Genomic DNA, 22,094 nt, shown 5'->3' with positions numbered 1-22,094 from the left:
AATTAGCAAAGTGCTCGCGCGTGACTGTGGTCCCAGCTACTCAAGAGGCCGAAGCAGGAGAACTGCTTGAACCCGGCAATTCAAGAGTATAGAGAGCCGTGACTGCACCAGTGCACTCCAACCTGAGCCACAGAGAGAAACCCTGTCTAAAAAATAAAATAAATAATAAAATAAACTTGTATATGGGGTTGTGATTATTTGTATGAGCCATGATGGTGTAGAAGACTATACATCAGATACAAAGTGCTGAGGCAAGGTTCACCTCAGGCAAGTAGAAATGGCTAGTCGGGAGAGAGGGATATTACCTTTGTTTCAATGGACACATTTGTCATTAAAAACAAAAAGTAAAAGATAAAAGCAACAGAAATGAGGAGGAAGAAAAAAACCCCTTGGAGTCCCACTACTTAGATGTACAGATTATATATTTACCTTTGTAAATGGAAAAATAACTGTATATATAATTTTAAAGCCTTGTAAAAACAGTATGTCATAGAAATGGTTTTATGCCAGTAAACATACATTATCATATTTTGATAAGTGTGTAATAGATCCATGGATATGCTAATGTTTTGGGTACTTCAGAAACCACCCAGGACACTTTAATATTTCTATCGAGGTATAGTTGACATAAGGTTAATGTACACAAAATATTTGATCACTTTTAACAGGAACATACTCTGTATAAATGGCAACTATAATCATATTTATCACCCAAAATTTTTTTATGCCTGTTTTGTAAATCCCTCCCTCCTGCACTACTAGCCTTATTTCATCACCAGGCAAGCACAAGTTTTTTGTCACTACAGATTAGTTTGCATTTTAGAAATCTTACGTAAATGAAAGCATGAACTCTTTTTTGTCTGGCTTCTTTCTGAGATGGGGTCTCACTCTGTCACCTAGGTTGGAGTGCAGTAGCACGATCACAGCCCACTGCAGCCTTGACCCCCCAGGTTCAATGCATCCTCCTGCCTCAGCCTCCCAAGTAGCTGGGGCAACAGGCGTGCACTACAATGTCTGGCTAATTTTTTGTTTTTTGTTTGTTTTTGTTTGTAGAGACAGTTTCACCATGTTGCCCAGGCTGATCTCAAACTCTGAGCTTAAGCAATCCACCTGCCTCGGCCTCCCAAAGTGATGAGGTTAAAGGCGTGAGCCACCATGCCCAGCCTGACTGGCTTCTTTCATTCAGCATGTTTATATATGTTTTTTTGTTTTGTTTTGTTTTGTTTGAGACAGAATCTCACTCTGTCACCCAGGCTGGAGTGCAGTGGTGCGATCTCGGCTCACTGCAAGCTCCGCCTCCCAGGTTTACGCCATTCTCCTGCCTCAGCCTCCCGAGTAGCTGGGACTACAGGCGCCCACCACCTCACCCGGCTAATTTTTTGTATTTTTAGTAAAGACGGGATTTCACCATGTTAGCCAGGATGGTCTTGAGCTCCTGACATCGTGATCCACCCGCCTCGGCCTCCCAAAGTGCTAGGATTACAGGCGTGAGCCACCGTGCCCGGCCTATATGTTGTATTTTTAAAGAAATGCCGAGTACGGATTTGCCACAATTTGTCTGTTTTTTAACCTATTGATAGACATTTTGACTGTTTCCAGTTTGGGGCTATTACAAATAATGTTGCTGTGAGCACCTAGGTACAAGTCTTTGTATGGACATAAGCTGTCATTTTTCTTGGGTAAATATGTATAGATGAAATGGCTGGGTTATATATAGCTGTATATTAATTTTTAAGAAATTGTAAGTCATTTTCGAAAGTACATTTGCCATTTTATATTCCCACCAGTAATGTCTGAAAATTTCAGGCTATCTTGTTTCTGCTAAATCTCCTTTGTACCACTTCTATAAGTATGTTGTGCATACATATTGAGAGTCGATTGAATGGATTCTCTGTTTTTTTCTATTTATCCGGTTGTCTTTATGCTCATACCACACAGTCGTGATACAGAAGCTTTGTAATAAGTCTTAAAATCCGAGTATTAAGCCCTCTAATTTCATTCTTCTTTTTCAAAGTTGTTTTGGCCATTCTAGGTCCTTTGTTTTTCTAGATTCATTTTATAATCAGGTTTTCTATATTTTTTCCTGCAAAAAAAAGGCAGTTGAAATTTGATTTGCATTGACACTGTAGACAGAATTGACATCTTGCAATATTGAGTATTCTGACCCATGAACATGGTCATGGTTTTTTTTGTTTGTTTTTTTGAGACAGAGTCTCGCTCTTATCGCTCAAGCTGGAGTGCAATGGGATGATCTCAGCTCACTGCAGCCTCTGCCTCCCGGGATCACGCCATTCCCCTGCCTCTCCCAAGTAGCTGAGACTACAGGCGCCCGCCACCACACCCAGCTAATTTTTTGTATTTTTAGTAGAGATGGGGTTTCACCGTGTTAGCCAGGATGGTCTCGATCTCCTGACCTCGTGATCTGCCTGCCTCGGCCTCCCAAAGGCATATTTTAAAGTATTCTTTAATTCTCTCAATAATTGGAGTTTCTAGCGTATAGGTTTTTTGTATCTTTTGTCAAATTTATATCTTTAGATGCTCTTGTATGTGGTATTTTTTATTTCAATTTTTGTTACTAGTATATGGAAATACAATATATGATAGATTTTTGTATATCAGTTTCATGTCTTGCAACTTCACTGAGTACACTTGCTAGTCTTGTTAGCTTTTTCATGGCGATCCCTTTGGATTTTAAGATCTTATTTGAACGAAGACAAAGTTAGTTCATTTCCATCTGGATGCACGCTTTATTTCTTTTTCTTGACTTACTGCACTAGCTGGGACCTTCAATACAATGCTGAATAGAAGTGGTAAAAGTAAACATTTTCTCAGGGAGAAATCTTTCAATCTTTTACCATTAAGTATGATGTTAACTGTCAGTTTTTTATTATCTAGATGAGGAACTTCTTTTTTATTCCTAGACTGCTGAGAAATTATTTTAGTCAAGAATATAGATTGGATTTTATCAATTGCTTTTCCTGCATTTGTTAGTAAATCATATGGTTTTCTTTTTTGCTTATTAATTGCTTATTTGAAAATATGTGATATTTGAATATTAAACCAACCTGCTTTCCTGGGATAAAATTTGGCCATCACATTTTTTTCTTTTTCTGTATTGTTGAATTTTACTTGCTAAAATTTTATTTAGTGTTTTTTTTTTGGGGGGTGGGGCATTTGTGTTTAAATTTATAAGGGATGTTCACCTTTAGTTTTCTGGTGATTGTCATGTTTGGGTATCTTGGTAACGACGCAGACTTCAAATGATGAGTTAATGAGTTTTCTCCTTCAGTATTCTGAGAAAGTTGGTGTAAAATTGATATTGTTTCTTCCTCAAGTATTTGCAAAGAATACAAACAGTCTCTAACAGATAAAAAAGACAAGGGAGTAGATTCTTCCACAGAGCCTCCAGAGGAGTCACAGACCTGATGATACCTTGATTTTTGGCCCAGTGACACCATGAAAAAAATATGACCCATAATGAGGAGAAGACAAATCAGTTGAAGCTCATTACTGACATACTTAGAATTAGCAGAAAAATCATTAAAGGGTTATTAGATACGGTTGCTATAACTGTATTTCACATATTCAAAAAGTAGCGATAAGGAATCGACATAACTGGAAAACCCAGAATTGGTAGAACCAGTAAACAGAAAACTAGTAAGGACCTAGGAGATTGAATAGCACAGTCAACCAACTTGATTTAATTGACTAATCATTCGAACAGTAGATACACATTCTTTTCAAATACAAATTGAACATTTACCGAGATAGACCATATTGTGTTTCCAAAACTGAGGCTTCATAACTTTAAAAGGATTCAAGTTGGAAATCAATGAGAAAAATATCTCTGGAAAATCCCCCATATGTTTAGAAACTAACACACTTTTAAATAACGCAGAGGTCAAAGAAGAAATCAGAAATGAAATTATAAAATATTTTGAACCGAGGGAAAATGAAAACCCACCCAACATATCAAATTTTGTGGATGTTTCTTTTGTTTATTTTCTATTGCTGTTGTTGTAACAAATCACCACAAACACAGTGGCTTAAAACAATACATATTATCTTACAGTTTTGGATGTCAGAAGTCCAAAATGGGTTTCATTTGGGCCAAAAATCAAGGTATCATCAGGTCTGTGACTCCTCTGGAGACTCTGTGGAAGAATCTATTCCCTTGTCTTTTTTATCTGTTAGAGACTGCTTACATTCTTTGGCTGTGACCCCTTCCTCCATCTTCAAAGCCAACAGCATAGCATCTTCAAATCTCTTTCTCTGTTTCTCCTACCTCCCTCTTGCTTGTAATGAGCCTTTCGATTACATTGGATCCACTGGGTTAATCCAGGATAATAGTCTCTTCATCACAACATCCTTTAATATCACATTTGTAATGTCAGTTTTGCCAGGTAAGGTTACGTATTCACAAGGTTAAAAACATTAAGTCATTGGCATCTTTGGTTTGGTCCATTGTTCTGCCTACCACGCTGCTAAAGCAGTACACAGATGGAAATTTACATCACTTAACCGCAATTATTAGAAACGAAAAAAAAGACCAGGCGCGGTGGCTCACACCTGTAATCCCAGCACTTTGGGAGGCCAAGGCAGGCGGATCATGAGGTCAGGAGATCGAGACCATCCTGGCTAACACAGTGAAACCCCATCTCTACTAAAAATACAAAAAAATTAGCCAGGCATGGTGGCATGCGCCTGTAGTCCCAGCTGCTGGGGAGGCTGAGGCAGGAGAATGGCGTGAACCCGGGAGGCGGAGCGTACAGTGAGCCAAGATGGCGCCACTGCACTCCAACCTGGGTGACAGAGCAAGACTCCGTCAAAAAAAAAAAAAAAATCTAATTACTGACCTCAGCTTTCACCTTAAGAAATTATTAAAAGAAGAACAAACCCAGAAAAAGTAAAAGAAAGGAAATAATACAGATAGGAAATAAATTAAACAGATAACAAGAAAACAGTAGGGAAAAAATTTATAAAACCAAAAAGTGGTTATTGAGGATATAAATAAAATTACTAAACCTGGATTTGACTTTTACTTTGATATTTAACGTTAAAGCTAGAAGTAAAAACATTTAAATTGTGTTATAGATATCTGGCTTCGTTGTTTTTAGAGACAGGTTCTTGCTATGTCACACAGGCTAGGGTACAGTAATACGATCATATAACCTTCAACCCTTGGGCTCAAGCTGTCCTCCTGCCTCAGCCTCCTAAGTAGCTAGGACTATAGACACATGCCACCACACCTAGCTAATTTAAAAATTTTTTTCATAAGAGATGGTATCTCACTGTGTTGCTCAGGCTAATTTTGGAACTCCTGGCCTCAAGCAGTTCACCCACCTTGTCCTCCCCAAGTGAAATGGCTGTGTTTGATAGAATTTAAGTCTATTTTCCTCATTTTATTATACTGTTTTGTTTCCGTTGCTAGGACCTCACCAAACCAACTCATGTAATTCAAGCTCTTTGTGAAGCAGTGATAGAGCAGAGAGATTTTGTCATACAATGGGAAGCCTAATTACCAAGTCAACATACATTTCATATAACAACCTCTGAGAAAATGCCTGAAAAACACTAGACCTAACTCTCAAGTTTTTCTTTTGGTTGACATCTCTCAGTGACCCATCATTCTTACATATTTCATCGCCATTGTTACTCTTTTCAGGTCATTACATCTTCATTGTAAAATTTATCCTTCTCTCACCTGGGTTTCTTCTTCATGCCACCTTAGTTTCTTAGATGAATCATCACATTTTCCTAGATTTCCATGAAGATCTGTGAAAGGAAAAAAGGTGGTGATTTGGCACAGAATATGATTCACAGCCTATAGGTACTCTAGAGGGAAAAAGTTCTTGCATATTGTATAATCAGAATGATTTAGTACCAACCTGTAGATCTCAAAACTTGGAAAAAAGTAAAAATTGTCAAAATATATCAAGAATGAATGAGAAGGGATTAAAACCAGGTGACAAGGATAGGAACTCTCACTGAAAGTTCCATTATTAGAACATTCTCCTCTGTTTATGCGCAACTCTGTGACAATGCACTGGGACTGTTCCCTGAGCATTAGTGAAGTGTCTATCCTTGGAAAGTCTTCATAGTGTCAATTTTGTGTCACTTCAATCTAAGAGACCCAGACTCTGGACACGTAAATTTCAAATCTTGGAACTAGGGAGTTTATGTTGTATTCCAAAAGCATGTGGAGCTAGAAGGGAGACTTTTTTGTAATTCAGTCTCTTACCTGGCCATTATGTGGTCACAAGATCTTCAGCTAATGTGCACAGTTCAGGCCAACCCAGAAAATTATCTCCACAAATGCAGAAAATAAAACAGCCTTATTAATTGTTTTTTAAATTTTATCTTGAGACCAAGTCTCACTCTTTCACCCAAGCTAGAGCACAGTGGTGTGATCACAGCTCACTGCAGCCTCAATCTCCCGGGCTCGGGCAATCCTCTTGCCTCAGCTTCCTGAGTAGCTTGTACCACAGGTGCACAACACTATACCTGGCTAATTTTTAAAAATTAGCCACCATGCTGGGCTAATTTTTTGTATTTTGTAGAGATGAGGTCTCCCTATGTTGCCCAGGCTGGTCTTGAACTCCTAGACAATGCTCCCATCTTGACCTCATGGTGGCATGAGCCACCATACTTGGCCTTATTTTTTTAGAGACAGAGTCTCACTCTGTCACCAAGGCTGGAGTGCAGTATATTTTATTTTTATAAGAGACAGAGTCTAGCTATCTATATCTATATTTATATTTATATAAGGGGTAGAGGAAGCATTTGCAATTAACTACAAGTGTTCTTTAGCTTAAGATCTAAGAAAAGGGAGAGAGAGGAAAATAAAGATCTCTTTTCTTTATTATACCAAGGAAATAGAAAAAAATGTTAAACTCTTGCAACTTACTTGGATGACTACCTGATTAATAAATTAGTAAAGAGAAGCAATATTAAGTTTACCTAAAAATTGCTGTCAGATTTATATTGTGGCATAGCTAATAGTAGGATAGGATACCCTGGGATTAGAGATTTACCTGTCTTACGTAGTTAGCGCTTTTACGTTCTTTTGGGGTTTTTTGTTTTTTTTTGTTTTTTTTTTTTGAGGCAAGGTCTCACTCTGTTACCCAGGCTAGAGTACAGTGGCACAATCATGGCTCACTGCACCTCCAACTCCTGGGCTCAAGTGATCCTCCTACTTTAGCCTCCTGAGAAGCCGGAATGACAATCATGTACCCCGTGCCTGGCTAATTTTTTAATTTTTTGTAGAGGTCTCACTTAGGCTGGTCTTGATCTCCTGACCTCAAACAGTCTTCCCTCCTCAACCTCCTAGAGTGCTGGGTGTGAGCCACTGCTCTTAACCTCTTTTACATTCTTTTAACTTCTGTGGAATGATGCTGTTTTTGGTTTTTCGTTTTTTGGGGTATAAAATGAGTACTGTCTATGAACTCCATGAGTTCTCCAGATCAAAATCATACACAAAATTGTACTGTGCCCAGTAAAATTAGCTGTTTTTAAAATGTGTTCCAACAGTATTTTTATAAAGAGCAATCTGTCCTAAAATCTATAACAAGACTAAAGTGGGTTAGTCATACAGGATAAAACAGGATTTGAAATAGTGAATGAAAATTAACTTTAAAAGTTTTACTTTTTTATTTCTTCCAATTTTAAATTATCATTACAAGCATTGAAGAACAAAGAGAAACCACTTATTATTCAAGTATGTAGCCTGCATGTTAGCATTAAACTTTTCTTTGTTTCCTCCCAGTTTTTACATAAATATTTTACGTGGTTATAAATGAAGTGTAGGTATAATTTTATATTTTTTTACCCTTTTCTGTTTTTTAACCTTACCCTACTCTCTAAAAATCCCATTTAATTTCATTAGCCTGAATCCAAATCCTTGCTACTAGAAGTGGCTCATAAAGATCTGTGCTGTGATTTGACTCTTGACAGTAGATGTGAAACTTGACCAGTTTAATTTTATCCTTATGTGGATTGTCTGAAGACTAATCATGAAGGTATTTTTTTTTTTCTTTTTGTTTTTTTTTTTTGAGTGGGAGTCTCACACTGTCACCCGGGCTGGAGTGCAATGGCATAATTTTGGCTCACTGAAACCTCCACAAGCGATTTTCCTGCCTCAGCCTCCCAAGTAGCTGGGATTACGGGGGCCTGCCACCACACCCAGCTAATGTTTTGTATTTTTAGTAGAGACAGGGTTTCACTATGTTGTCCTGGCTGGTCTTGAACTCCTGACCTTGTGATCTGCCCACCTTGGCCTCCCAAAGTGCTGGGATTCTAGACGTGAGCCACCATGCCAGGCCAAGTAGGTTTTTTTAGTTCCTGTTTACTTTTGAATAAAATGTCTTAATTTTTAGAATCATGTACATTTAGCTCTTTTATAGTTCTTCACTGCCTATTTATCTTTTTAGAATCTTTTTTAATTTTAGTCGTCTCCCTCTTAGTTGATTGCTTTCAAATTATCCTACTACATAGCAGTAATTATGAGCTTTTAGCTGCTTAATCACAATTTAGCAGATTGGGCTGAGTGTGGCAGTGGCTCACTCCTGTAATCCCAGCACTTTGGGAGCCAAGACGGGAGGATCACTTGAGCCCAGGAGTTCAAGACCAGCCTGGGCAACATGGTAAGAGATGATGTCTACAAAAAGTTTAAAAAATTAGCTGGGCATGGTTGCATGTACCTGCGGTCCCAGCTACTGGGGAGGCTGAGGTGGGAGAATCACTGGGGCCCAGGAGTTTGAAGCTACAGTGAGCCAAGTTCATGCCACTGTGCTCCAGCCTGGACAACAAAGGAAGACCATGTCTCCAAAAAAAAAAAAAAAAAAATTAGCAGATTGAATATATAAGAATTTTAACAGTTAATTTGTGTTAGGACAGTCCCAAAGACCAAAACTATAAAGGTTAAATTCTTGTTTGAAGTTTAGTGGGGGAAAAAACAAAAACAAAAACCAGTATAAAACTAAATAGACATGTGCCTATAATAATGCTTTTTAAATCTCGGAAAGAAAATAACCCAGGTTTACAATGTCTCAAAGATAACACGTAGGTGGTTTTTTTTTTTTTCAGCTTTACTTTATAAGCGTTCTTCAATGGGTGTACTTTTTTGTGATTAGAATTAATCTAGACAAAGGGAGATTATGCCAGTGATAGCAGTAACGTTTGTCATTCTTGTACTTACTGTGTAACATTTCTGAGTCAGGATTTTAGACTAAAAACCATGACTTAACTATTAGCAGTTTCTTTAAGAGCTGGTATTTCTGCAAAGAAAAAGAAAGACTGCATGTTCTAGATCATGTGTTTACACAGAATAGTTCCTCAGAATGTATTATATTCCTGTCTCGTAACTGCTCTTGATTCTGCTATTCCGGTAAGACCTACAATTTTACATAAAAGTTTTTCTCCATAATCTTTTCTTTTTTTTTTTTTTTGAGATGGAGTCTTGCTCGATCGCCCAGGCTGAAATGCAGTGGCGTGATCTCTGCTCACTGCAACCTCCACCTCCAGGTTCAAGTGATTCTCCTGCCTCAGCCTCCCGAGTAGCTGGGATTACAGGCACATGCCACCATGCCCAGCTAATTTTTGTATTTTTTAGTAGAGATAGGGTTTCACCATGTTGGCCAGGCTGGTCTTGAACTCTTGACTTCACGTGATCTGCCTGCCTTGGCCTCCCAAAGTGCTGGGATTACAGGCGTGAGCCGCTGCACCCGGCCTCCATATTCTAACTACCTCAGACTTCAGGGAAAACTATTTTTAAAAACACGTGTGGGTTATATAAAAACCAGTAAGTTTATGAAACTTTTACATTCACCCTTGCCCTCCATCTCCAAGTCCAGTGTTTATCTCTTAGGTTGTACAGGGATAGTTGTTAGCTCTTAATTTGCAGGAGTAACAATTTGACTCCAGTCAAGCCCATATAAAAAGTAAATGAAAAACTAAGAGACACTTCCATTTATGGGGATGACTTGTGATACATCTTACAGAACCAGAAAAATGTTACTATAATGTGCATTCTTTTTGAAATCTTAAGACATCTTAACACATCAAAAATTGTTTCCCTCCAATTAGCTGTAGGAACAGTAAACTGTAGCACAGTTTTAAAACTTCCATAGAGAGAAGACAAAGAATCTCCCTAAAACCCAATGATTAAACGTGTCTGTTGCTCTAATTATTTTCTGAATTTGTCCATTAGACATTTTACAAAATAGCTCTGAAGAAAAACATTTTGTTCCAGTATCATAAAAATTTGCAAAAATCTTGAAATTAAATGTGTCTGTAAGACTTTAGTTATTAGGTGAGGGAGTCCAGGTAATTATGAATCCTATGCAGAGACTGTCGCTTGTCCTGTCATGCTTTAATACAAGACAAGGCGGAAACAATCTACGTCTTTGCCTTGGGAAGGTCAATAATATTGCCTTTGCCTAGAACTGCTGTTATTTGTTCAGTCAACAAATTCGAGTGCCCTCCCTGTGCAATGAACTAGAAAGTAAAGAACAAATCTGAGACAATAGCTTAAATTTAATTCCCCCATTCTAGTTTAATCAGTGTTAATTATCATGTAAATCTATGTCGCTCTCTTTCTCTCTTCTCTCTCCCTTTTTTTTCCTGACTGCTTCCCTTCTACTCCCTTTTCTCCCCCTTCATTCCTCAGCACACCCAAATTTTACTGCACCTTTCTATTAGTAATTGTAGGAGAGGGGATATATATGCCCCAACCTCACTGGGCATTAGGGTGTGTGTGTGTGTGTGTGTGTGTGTGTGTGTGTGTCTGTTCAGGTTTTTTGAAGGACTAAGTGTCTCCTAAAGAATACTGTGCTCTTTCTGTCCCTCTTTTTCTGAATTATTGTTTTAAATCAAGACTTTAAATAGCCACCTAAACAAGATGAGTAACAATTCTCACTGGCTCGGCAGCTGTTTTTTTTCCAAGTATGTTAAATGTGTTATATTACTCAAGGAAGAAATATTTTGTTTCATGTTTTGGGGTTGAGTATATTTGATATATTTGTGGAAAGAAAAGTTGATCTTTGTTTTTTGTTGTTTAGAGGAAGTTCCTTTTGAGCTTATATTTGAGGCCCCAAAATCCTCCAAAAAATGTTCTTCCTCTTTTCCATGAATGAGATTTAGAGCTAAATTCATACAAATGCAAAACAAAATAATATTACAGATTCTCTGAACTCTCTAACTCCTAAAAAGATTCAGGAAGCAGGCCGGGCGCGGTGGCTCACGCCTGTAATCCCAGCACTTTGGGAGGCCGAGGCGGGCGGATCACAAGGTCAGGAGATCGAGACCACGGTGAAACCCCGTCTCTACTAAAAATACAAATTGCTTGAGGCTGTGATTTGTGAAGCCTGTAGTCCCCAACTACTCGGGAGGCTGAGGCAGGAGAATAAGTGAGAACCGGGCGGAGCTTGCAGTGAGCTGGTCAGCCACTGCACTCCAGCCTGGGCTGACAGAAACAGACTCTGTGTCTCAAAAAAAAAAAAAAAAAAAAAGATTCAGGAAGCAGAGTTGAAAATCCCAAGAATTTTGGAGGAAGCGCATTAAACAGACTGGTTATATCAAATCAGAAGAAAAAATGCAGAGAGACAACTACAGAATATACGTATTCAGTAGAAGGCTGTGAGACAATAGCAAATTTAAACCCACCCATGGTTTCCATCCTTTGAAAAAATTTACCTTGAGTAGGATACAAAGCAAGAATATATCAGCTTGTCTATTAGTGTTTCCTTAATGGTTCCTGAGGGGAAGAAAAAAGAATAATTGGTGTGAGATGTGTATAACGAAGATATGCAGAGTACTTTTTAAGATGGTACAGTAATTTTGAGGAAAAATATTAAATGTTAAATGTGCACATTTTACTGTCGTACCGAAAAAGATGAGACTGTCCCAGAGTCTCAGTGAATTATCTTATATTTCTGTAGCGAATCAGATTAGATGATACCCTTTAGCTTTGTGTTTATTTGCTTTTGGTAATGTTCCCTATTAAGTGGCCTTTCTTTAACTCTTCTCCCTGTTCATCCTCCTATAGTACCTCACACCTGTCTATTGATTCATAAGTTGCCCTCTGTAGAAGCAGTTTAATATTATCAGCTTACTATCTGATCGTTAAAATCTTTCACTTATACACCCATGATTCTGTGGAATTTGTAAGCCAGATGAATTTTTAAAAATCCTTTGTAAACTTAATCCTTTAATCTAGAATTTCTGAAATGATGGAATAGTTCAGTAAAAATTATCTATTTTCTTAGTTTTCACTCTAGCAATATGAAAGGCTAGGCAAACAGTATTGATCTGAGATGAAAACAGAATGTTTTAGAAATGCTGCCTATCTAATAAAACCTTAATTGAAGTATCCTTTTGTTGTCTGGAAAACTTAAAAATAACAGAATCCTGAGCGTTTTATGTTTTATTGCTTGAAGTAACTTTAGATATCTAGTCTCACTCTTATACTTTATAGCTGAATAATGTAGGAGCCTGAGACCTGTGACTTGCTTAAGTTTACATAGTTGATTAATAGAAGTAGACCCAAGTCTAGAATTGGATCACAAGTCAGTTTTCTTATGTGCATACTCATCACATGTTGAATTACATGCTGGGATATTTCTAACCATGAAATGGGAAGAACGGAGGCCACTGGTTAGAAAGCTATGAGTTTGTACCCACAGCACTTGACGTTGCAATCTCTGCGCTACTACAGAGTTGTTCACTTTATCAGCCAACTATTTATTTGGTATAGGTGAAGTTCTCTTTTATCCTGCTGAATGTGAATATAGGTATCACTTAGACCTAATATTTCTCAGAATGACTTTGCAGTGGCAAGTAATGGGCCTGATCTTGTATTTCAGCTCAAATAGCTATAACTGTACCAAAGACATGGAAGAAACCAAAAGATCGGACCCGAACCACTGAAGAGATGTTAGAGGCAGAATTGGAGGTAAGCAAATCTCTTAAGTTCATATTGAGAGCAGTGGTGCCATTTCATAGACAGGTGTGTGTTTATACCTATTTCTTGAAATAGTTTTTTAAGCAAAACTTAATATATCAAGCTCAGAGACCAATTGTTTTAAGTCCATTTTATGTTAGGATTTTAAAAAGATTTTTAGTAGCATGTTTGATTTCATTGAATTCTTGTTTTTCTTTCAAAATACCTCTTTTAAAATAACAAACTTGGCCAGGCACAGTGGCTCACAGCTGTAATCCCAGCGCTTTGTGAGGTGAAGGCAGGATGATCACCTGAACCCAGGAGTTTGAGACCAGCCTGGGCAATATAGGGAGACCCTGACTGTACAAAAATGTTTTTAAAAAATTAGCTAGACATGGTGATGCATACCTGTGGTCCCAGCTACTTGGGAGGCTCAGGTGGGAGGATTGCTTGAGCCCTGGAGGTTGAGGCTGCAGTGAGATGTGATCATGCCACTGCACTCCAGCCTGGGCAACAGAGCTGAACATTATCTCAAATAAATAAATAAAATGACAATTTTTGGTTAACTCTTCTCTTCCCCCAACTAGAAATTTTCTTTGTATTAACTTGATAGAAAGATAATCTGGTAAACAAAAATGGAGAGTTTTTAAAAATGCCATTAGTAATGGTGGTAGAATTCATCTAGTACATTATAAAGAAATTCATTTTGAATCTGTCATCTGTTAACTGCATCCCAGAAACATAACTTTTCTTCATGTGGTTTGTCTGTCTTAAAATAAGCCATGCCAGATTTTGCTTTAGATTAAAACATACCAAGTCCAAGAGATGAATGTGAGGAAGAAACAAGGGCAAATCAGTCCTAAGGATTACTGTAACAATTTCCTTGTCTGTAATCTCAACATCCTTAGCATTATGTATTGAAGCTTATAAATGAAGAGCAATATAAATCTGTATGTAGCTTTTTCCCTTTTTTGACTATTCTTTTAGCTACTTTTTAAAAATAATTTTACTCAAGGTTTAACATGATAATATTAAAATGTAAAAATTTTCTTAAGATAACTTTGAGCGTGTTTAATTCATTCGGCTTTTCTAGCAAGTTATAATTCTTACCTTCTTTGGGCATCTAACAGTACCCCTTGGTTACTTTCCCTGTGCTGTCATTGCTGTTACATGATGCTGTGTTGATGTCACTGTTAGTCTCATAGCAACCACTAAAATGTTGATGGGTGTGATTTCATTGTGGTTATTAGGGTGTAAAAACTGGCAGTAAGATATAGAGGTACACTCCTTTTGCAGCTGAACAAGGAAATGTTGCTCCTACAGAGAATAAAATACCTTCCAGAGGCATGGGGATCACATACAATCCTGATTTCGTTTTAGATTCAGCTGGTTTTTTGTTATTTTTCTTATGTTATACTTCATGTTGGATTTCTAAGCATTATTGAATATTAGATAGGCCGCTCCTCCCATGCCTTCAAATATTCATCCTAATCTTCAGCTTGAGGTTCAGCAAACTTTTTGTGTAAAGGTCCAGATAGTAAATATTTTATGCTGTCACAATTCCTCAGATCTGCCACTGTAGCTTAAAAGCAGCCATCAACAATGTGTAAATGAAAGAAGCATGGTTGTATCTTCACAAAACTTTATTGATAGACCTTGAAATCTGAATTTGTATGCCAGGAAATATTTTTCCAGATTTTGTCAGATATTACAAATATAAAAATCATCCTTACCTTGTATGCTGTGCAAAAGCAGGTGGTGAGCCAGAATTGGCCCTTGGGCCGGAGTTGGCTATAAAGCTTCTTTAGCTTGTTACTCTTCAAACACAAGAACTGTTTTGACTTATTTTGAACCAATCACTTTTTCTTAACTTTATACCTTAAGACAAGGCTGGGCGCAGGGGCTCATGCCTGTAATTCTAGCACTTTTGTAGGCTGAGGCAGGAGGATCACTTGAGGCCAGGATTTCGAGACCAGCCTGGCCAACATGACGAAACCCCATCTCTACTAAAAATAAAAAAAAATTATCTGGCCATGGTGGTGCTCACCTGTAATCCCAGCTACTCAGGAGGCTGAGACAGGAGAACCACTTGAACCTGGAAGGCGGAGGTTGCAATGAGCCAAGATTGTGCCAGTGCACTCCAGCGTGGGCAACAGAGCGAGACTGTCTCAAAAAAATAAAGTAACCTAAAAAATTTTTAAAAACTAAAGCAAGACAAAAAAATATTTGTTTTTTTTATACACTGACTTCTTTCAGAAATTCTTTTTTCTGTCTTTCCTAAAACTGAGCTTTCGTTGGCATAGTGTAGTAAACACTGGATACCGTTGTGTTCATTTCCACTAATCAAGCTCCCCCTTTCTTAGATTTATTTTCTCAGCTTTTAAACTAATTTGTTTCTGGTATCAGCTTATTTGGGTTACATATTAGGTTGTTGCATTATTAAAGATATTTATCAAAATTATAGCTTAGAGGTTGGGCGCGGTGGCTCACGCCTGTAATCCCAGCACTTTGGGAGGCTGAGGTGGGCAGATCACGAGGTCAGGAGTTTGAGACCAGCCTGACCAACATGGTGAAACCCTGTCTCTACTAAAAATACAGAAATTAGCCAGGCATGGTAGTGCATGCCTGTAATCCCAGCTACTCTGGAGGCTGAGGCAGGAGAATCGCTTGAACCTGGGAGGTGGAGATTGCAGTGAGCCAAGATCGCACCACTGACTCTAGCCTGGATGACAGAGCGAGATTCCGTCTCAAAAAAAAAATAAAAAAATTATAGCCTAGAAAAGTAAGGATGAAGGATGATTTCATGTTAAAATCGCTGGGCAAAGTATCTTAAAATAAGTTTTAAAATTTTAGAGCATTTCATCAATTATTATATGCATAGTTGCCAGTCTGATTTTCTAGCACTTTTAAAAAACTCATTGCATTAAGCATAGAGTTCTGTCAAGTGAATTCTTAACAGGTTCCTATAAAAGGTTTACCTTTGGCTGTCCAGCCAGTGAAGTAATCTTTTTGTTAAATCTGGTTTTCTGCGTAAACAATTTAGGAACTGTTAGACGCTTACAGACTAGTTGACTAGGATTTTATCCTGCTAAAAGCAAAACAAAACAAAAAACCCGTAATATTTAATTAAGCTATTTTTGTTATTCTCTTCAAATACCCCTCATAGTAATACACCTGAGATAATTCAGTGATTCCGTGTTCTCTGAATTATGGTTTGTTATTCATAAAACTTGTTTCTTTATACTTCCTTTTCCAGTTAGAAATTAAATTTCTGAGTAATGTAGCCTCCGTTTCTATGTGATAGACGGTTGTTGATTGTAGATACAGAGAAGAGTATGCGCTGTATTCTCTAAAAAAAACTTTTTCACATTTTATAAGATCTGAAATAAGAATTCTGTATCATTGTATAATTTGGTTAGGTTGCTGTTTAATAAGTTAAATACCATTTACATACTCATATCCCAGATTTATTAAATGTCTTCTTGATGACCTGTACTTAATTATGAGATGGTATTATAAGATTATTATAATTAGACTATACTAGAGTCTAAAATTTTTAAAAATGAGGCTGCTGATTCATGATTCAAATTTGGTAGATCTGGTTTTTTCAATGTTTAAATGATACCAACTTTCTGCCATGCTTTATAAAATAAATTGTTTCCAAACTTATTTTTTTGGAATTTTATGTCTGTCTGTCTTTTGAGGATTTTTATGTACTATCTTTTTCCATGGATTAGTCGGGGGAATAGGGGTGGGGTGGGGTTTGTGCATATTTGCATGAACTTTTTATTTCCATTATTAGAAACAGAGTCTAAAAACTGTTTCTATTAATAACATTAAACAATTTATTGGCTTTTCAACCATGATCTGTTATATGGCAAAATAAAATTTGCTAGTATTATATCTGTTTTAATACTATCTAACAAAGAAGTATTTGTCACTCAAAAATTGTTTTAAATGTAATTTCATAGATTATTTGGGGTGAACTACTTTCTGCTATATATGACACTACTTTACACTATCCTCTGCTGAACCAGCTCCAGTTCTTGGCTCTTCTCCTCGTGTGAATTTATCAATTAGAACACCTCTGAGTACTTGTTTCAGAGGATTGTTTTCAGAGTGCTTACCCTTCATGAAAAAGGAGTTCGTGGAGAACTTTGCCTCAAGGAGTTTTGAAGATTCATGAGGCCTTTACAAAACCATTTTTGTTTGATATCTGACACTAAGATGGTCAAAAATAATCTAAGGAATAACTTCAGTTCTTTTTTGCCTTCTGAAAATAGATGTGATATTCCAGATCCCAGATTTCTCTCTCTCTTTTTTTTTTGGCTATACAAGATTTTTCTATATGGTCACAGCCTCAGAGAAGTCTAAGAACAAATAACAAAATAGATTTTAACTAGCAAGTGGCCTTTTTGTAAAATGAGATATGATCAGCTTTATAAAACTTAGATGCTTTGAGCACTTCTCCAAACCCTCAATTCCACAGCCAGAGGACAGTATAAAAAATACCCTCCAGTGTTTCTTTTTATATTTGTGGAGCTTTAATGGCAAGGGTAGCGTAGTGCTCGTTTTAGATTTCTGACTAGGACTCTTTCATGTTCGTAAAGTTCCATGGATTAACAGTTCTTTCCATTCTAACCTTTGGTACATTTGGATATTATTAGTCTCATGTTAAAGCATTTCAGCAGCCATTTGAATTGTCTTCCTTTTCCTAGGTGCTGAAATGAGAAAAGTATTTTTTTTAAACTCACCATTCTAATACAACATGCTGAACACAGACATTCTTATCTTGAGTGACATGTTTTCCTTTGCTGTTTGAAGGGGGTTGATGTAGGTTTCTGTGTATATTTACACCCATGAAAAAAATGTAACCTCTTTGTTCATTTATTATTTAGCCTAAAGCCGAAGAGGAACTTTCAGTTGACAAAGTACTTGAATCTGAACAAGATAAAATGAGCCAGGGGTTTCATCCTGAAAGAGACCCCTCTGACCTAAAAAAAGTGAAAGCTGTGGAAGAAAATGGAGAAGAGGCTGAGCCAGTACGTAATGGTGCTGAGAGTGTTTCTGAGGGTGAAGGAATAGATGCTAATTCAGGCTCCACCGATAGTTCTGGTGACGGGGTCACGTTTCCATTTAAACCAGGTAAGTTTATACCTGCCTTCCTATTTACCTCTTTTCCCTCTACTGCAACCTTAGAGAAATGTTGCCTTTTGATAGAGAGATACTGGATGGAAGAAAGAGGTTTATCACAATATAATATTTACAGGACAGATCATCAAGCCTAAGTTAGTGACTAGCAAATCCAGAGAGTTCTGTATTGATGGAAATGATACCCGACACTGGTATTCCCCTTTTACTGGCATTGGAAGAGCATCTGGCAGAGGGAATCAGTTCCAGGCTAGTGGGTGCAGTTTGATTTTAAAAATTATTCTGGCCGGGCGCGGTGGCTCAAGCCTGTAATCCCAGCACTTTGGGAGGCCGAGACGGGCGGATCACGAGGTCAGGAGATCGAGACCATCCTGGCTAACACAATGAAACCCCGTCTCTACTAAAAATACAAAAAAAATTAGCCGGGCGTGGTGGCGGCGCCTGTAGTCCCACCTACTCGGGAGGCTGAGGCAGGAGAATGGTGTGAACCCGGGAGGCGGAGCTTGCAGTGAGCTGAGATCGGGCCACTGCACTCCAGCCTGGGCGACAGAGCGAGACTCTGCCTCAAAAAAAAAAAAAAAAAAAAAAAAAAAATTATTCTATTTGTTTTAATTGAAAGGGATATAGAGATATTACCACATTCCTTGAGATGGCGTTAGTCGTCTTTCATAAGACTCGAACTCTGTTGACAGAAATCACTCTGTAGAACTGAACTCTGAAACAAGATATTGAGTACCTGCAATATGGGAGGTCCCCTGCGGTAAATCTGTATGCTAAACAAGTAAATAAGGAATATATTTGATAAACATATGGTAAACAAATACAAACCCTGGAGGATTTATCTTAAGACACCATCAAATGCATTAATCCTGTGACGTAATACTATATGAACCGTGACTGACTTTGAGATATATGGAGAGATTTGGTGTGGATCTGTGAGGAAAGATGGTTCCTTTGATAGAAAGTTTGGGCTGGGTATGGTGGCTTACGCCTGTAATCCCAGCACTTAGGGAGGCCAAGGCGGGCGGATCACCTGAGATCGGGAGTTCGAGACCAGCCTGACCAACATGGAGAAATCCCGTCTCTACTAAAAATACAAAATTAGCTGGGCATGGTGGCACATGCCTATAATTTCAGCTACTTGGGAAGCTGAGGTAGGAGAACCGTTTGAACCCAAGCCGAGATTGTACCATTGTACTCCAGCCTGGGCAACAAGAGCGAAACTCCATCTCAAAAAAAAAAAAAAAAAAAGTTTAGAGTAGGTGAAAAGTTTTCCTTAGTCTGCCACATCTAGACTAAGTTTTGCAGGAGGTAGGGTTCCAATGTAAAATACCAGACCTCAAAGATAACCTAGATAGGTGTTTTTCAAACCGTTGGGTTTCATACTATTTAATAGATTGTGAAATTTATAGGTCACAACCAACATTTTAAAAAAGGATAATATAATGAAAAAATGTCTGTCTATTACATGTAGTGAGAATAAGTATCAGTTTGGAAACTTTGTAGTTATGTATGGGTGTATGATTCTCCTGGGTCATGAGGTCATTTTATGTCTTACTGTGAGTTGTAGTCAGAGATGTTTGAAAACCAGTGACTATTACTTATCACTTTATTTTATATTATTTTTAAATTCTTTTATTTATTTTTTATTTTTTACAGAGGGAGGGTCTCTCTATGTTGGCCAGGCTGCTTTCAAACTCCTATGCTCAAGCAGTCGTCCTGCCTCGGCCTCCCAAAGTGCTCCCACGCCCAGCCCTTACCACTTTGATATACTGATCTTTCACTACCAGTAAACTCCTGTTAATGGGCTTTATGAAATTGTAAATTTATGCTATTGTAAAAGTTTTTTTTAAAAACCCTAGGACTGAGTGTACTGAATTGCTTTTGTCAACTTAGGCTTGTATACTGTGTTCAAAAATAAAGAAAAAGATCTAGGCTTGTACCAGATCACAGAGTACTTGTAGCCATCGCCAGTGTATCTTAAGAAAATGGAAACACTATTGCTATTTTTAGACTATGTAAATTATATTTTTGTATTACTGTATTTTGTTTTAACATTTTGTATATTGCATAATTTATGTTAGTTATATTTCATATTATATTTTAATTCTTTTCATCCATCAGTTTTACAATATAGGCCCTGACTATAATTGACCAACTACCTTTTGCTCTTGTAATATTTAACAGCAGTAATTGGAAAAAAGACAGTGGTAATTGGAACAAAAACAGTTTGAAATTTAGATCCCAATAAGCTGTCTACTTTTTAATAAATATAATAGGTAATAAAGATATGGTGGAAAACATCTGGAATATTCTCAAAGACCATCAGTGGGTCTATAACCTACACATTAGGAACCTCTAATATAAAGAGGATCCAATCTGCTATCAGGAAGTAATCTGGAGTCTGATTTTGATGAGTTTTATTAATTAAAATAAGAAAACTGTGATTTTTTTTTTAGATGAAATTACAGGCAGGCCGGGCGCGGTGGCTCACGCCTGTAATCCCAGCACTTTGGGAGGCCGAGGCGGGCGGATCACAAGGTCAGGAGATCGAGACCATGGTGAAACCCCGTCTCTACTAAAAATAGAAAAAATTAGCCGGGCGCAGTGGCGGGCGCCTGTAGTCCCAGCTACTAGGGAGGCTGAGGCAAGAGAATGGCGTGAACCCGGGAGGCGGAGCTTGCAGTGAGCCGAGATTGCGCCACTGCACTCCAGCCTGGGCGAGAGAGCAAGACTCCGTCTCAAAGAAAAACAAAAAAAACAAACAAACAAAAAGAAATTACAGGCAAGGAAGAAAACTTAGTATCTAACTGCTTAGACATTTCATTATCTTAAATAAGTTGTTTCTGTGTTTTGTATCCTTTTGCTTTTTTTTTTTTTCTCTAAAATAACATTTCCAAGTGAACAACCAAACTATCCGTTTTCATGAAGCCAAGGGTTTTATCAGGTTTCTTATTCCTTAGTTATTTAAGGGCTTGGTAGTTTATTTAGTGAAGATTATTATATGTCCCTGGCCAAAGGTTGTTTAGTGTGTATGTGAAATGATTCCTACTTGCTTTAGATTATTTTACTACTCAAAGGTATTTAGAAGGGATGAAAGAACAAGTGATGGTTTAAAATCTTCACATAATATTTCCTGACTGTATTTCATTGTTCCCTTCTATTTTGTGTTTGTTCATGAAGAGATAAATACTGGAAAGTGTTTTGTACTCTTAGGGGATGTAAGTCATGCATCATTTAATGACGGTGATTTGTTCTGAGAAATGCATCATTAGGCAGTTTCTTCCTGGTGCAAACAAAAGAGTATTTACACAAACCTAGATGTTCTAGCCTACTACACAACTAGGCTGTATAGTATAGCCTGCTGCTCTTAGACTGCAAACTTGTACAGCATGTTACTATACTGAATAGTAGGCAGTTGTAACATAATAGTAAGTATTTGTATATCTAAATATAACTAAACATAGATAAGGTATAGTAAAAATACTATATAAAAGTTTTAAAATGTTACACTGTATAGGGCACTTACCATGAATGGAGATTGCAGGACTTGAAGTTGTTCTGGGTGAGTGGTGAGTGAATGTAAAGACCTAGGACATTACTGTAGGCTGGTGTAGATTTTAAAAACATTAGGGCACACTACATTTATTTTAAAATTTGTACTTTCTCTAATAATGAATTTATTCTTAGCTTACTGTAACCTTTTTACTTGATAAACTTTTAAATGTTTTTAACTTTTTTACTTTTGTAATAATGTTTAGCTTAAAACACACTGTACAGCTATGCAAAAATATTTCTTTCTTTTTTCTTTTTCTTTTTCTTTTTTTTTTGAGATGGAATCTCCCACTCTGTTACCCAGGCTGGAGTGCAGTGGTGCAATCATAGCTCACTGCAGCCTCAGCCTCCTGGACTTGAGTGATCTTCCCACCTCAGCCACCTGATAGCTGGGACTGCAGTTGCACGTCACCACGCCCAGCTAATTTAAAAAGATTTTTTTTCCTAGAGA

General features: G+C 37.6%; 1 protein-coding gene across 29 annotated transcripts in view; it reads left to right on the top strand.

The window, feature by feature from the left end:
- The window catches only part of EIF4G3 (eukaryotic translation initiation factor 4 gamma 3), a 376,290-nt gene that overhangs the window by 269,401 nt on the left and 84,795 nt on the right, over positions 1-22,094 (top strand). For 27 of the 29 annotated variants that reach the window (XR_004183106.1, XM_021936998.2, XM_021937011.2 and 24 more), the window contains 2 exons: positions 12,861-12,949; positions 17,836-18,082. Coding sequence is in view for 26 of the 29 variants with exons in the window: in XM_021936998.2 (XP_021792690.1) it covers positions 12,861-12,949; positions 17,836-18,082 (336 nt within the window). In the remaining 3 variants the exon portion in view is untranslated. Of the gene's footprint in view, positions 1-12,860; positions 12,950-17,835; positions 18,083-22,094 lie in introns of those variants that run through there. The other 2 variants (XR_004183116.1, XR_004183111.1) reach the window with 1 other exon arrangement.

Source organism: Papio anubis, chromosome 1, assembly GCF_008728515.1.
Source record: "Papio anubis isolate 15944 chromosome 1, Panubis1.0, whole genome shotgun sequence".
Taxonomy (NCBI): Eukaryota; Metazoa; Chordata; class Mammalia; order Primates; family Cercopithecidae; genus Papio; species Papio anubis.
This window is presented reverse-complemented; position numbering and strand designations above follow the sequence as displayed.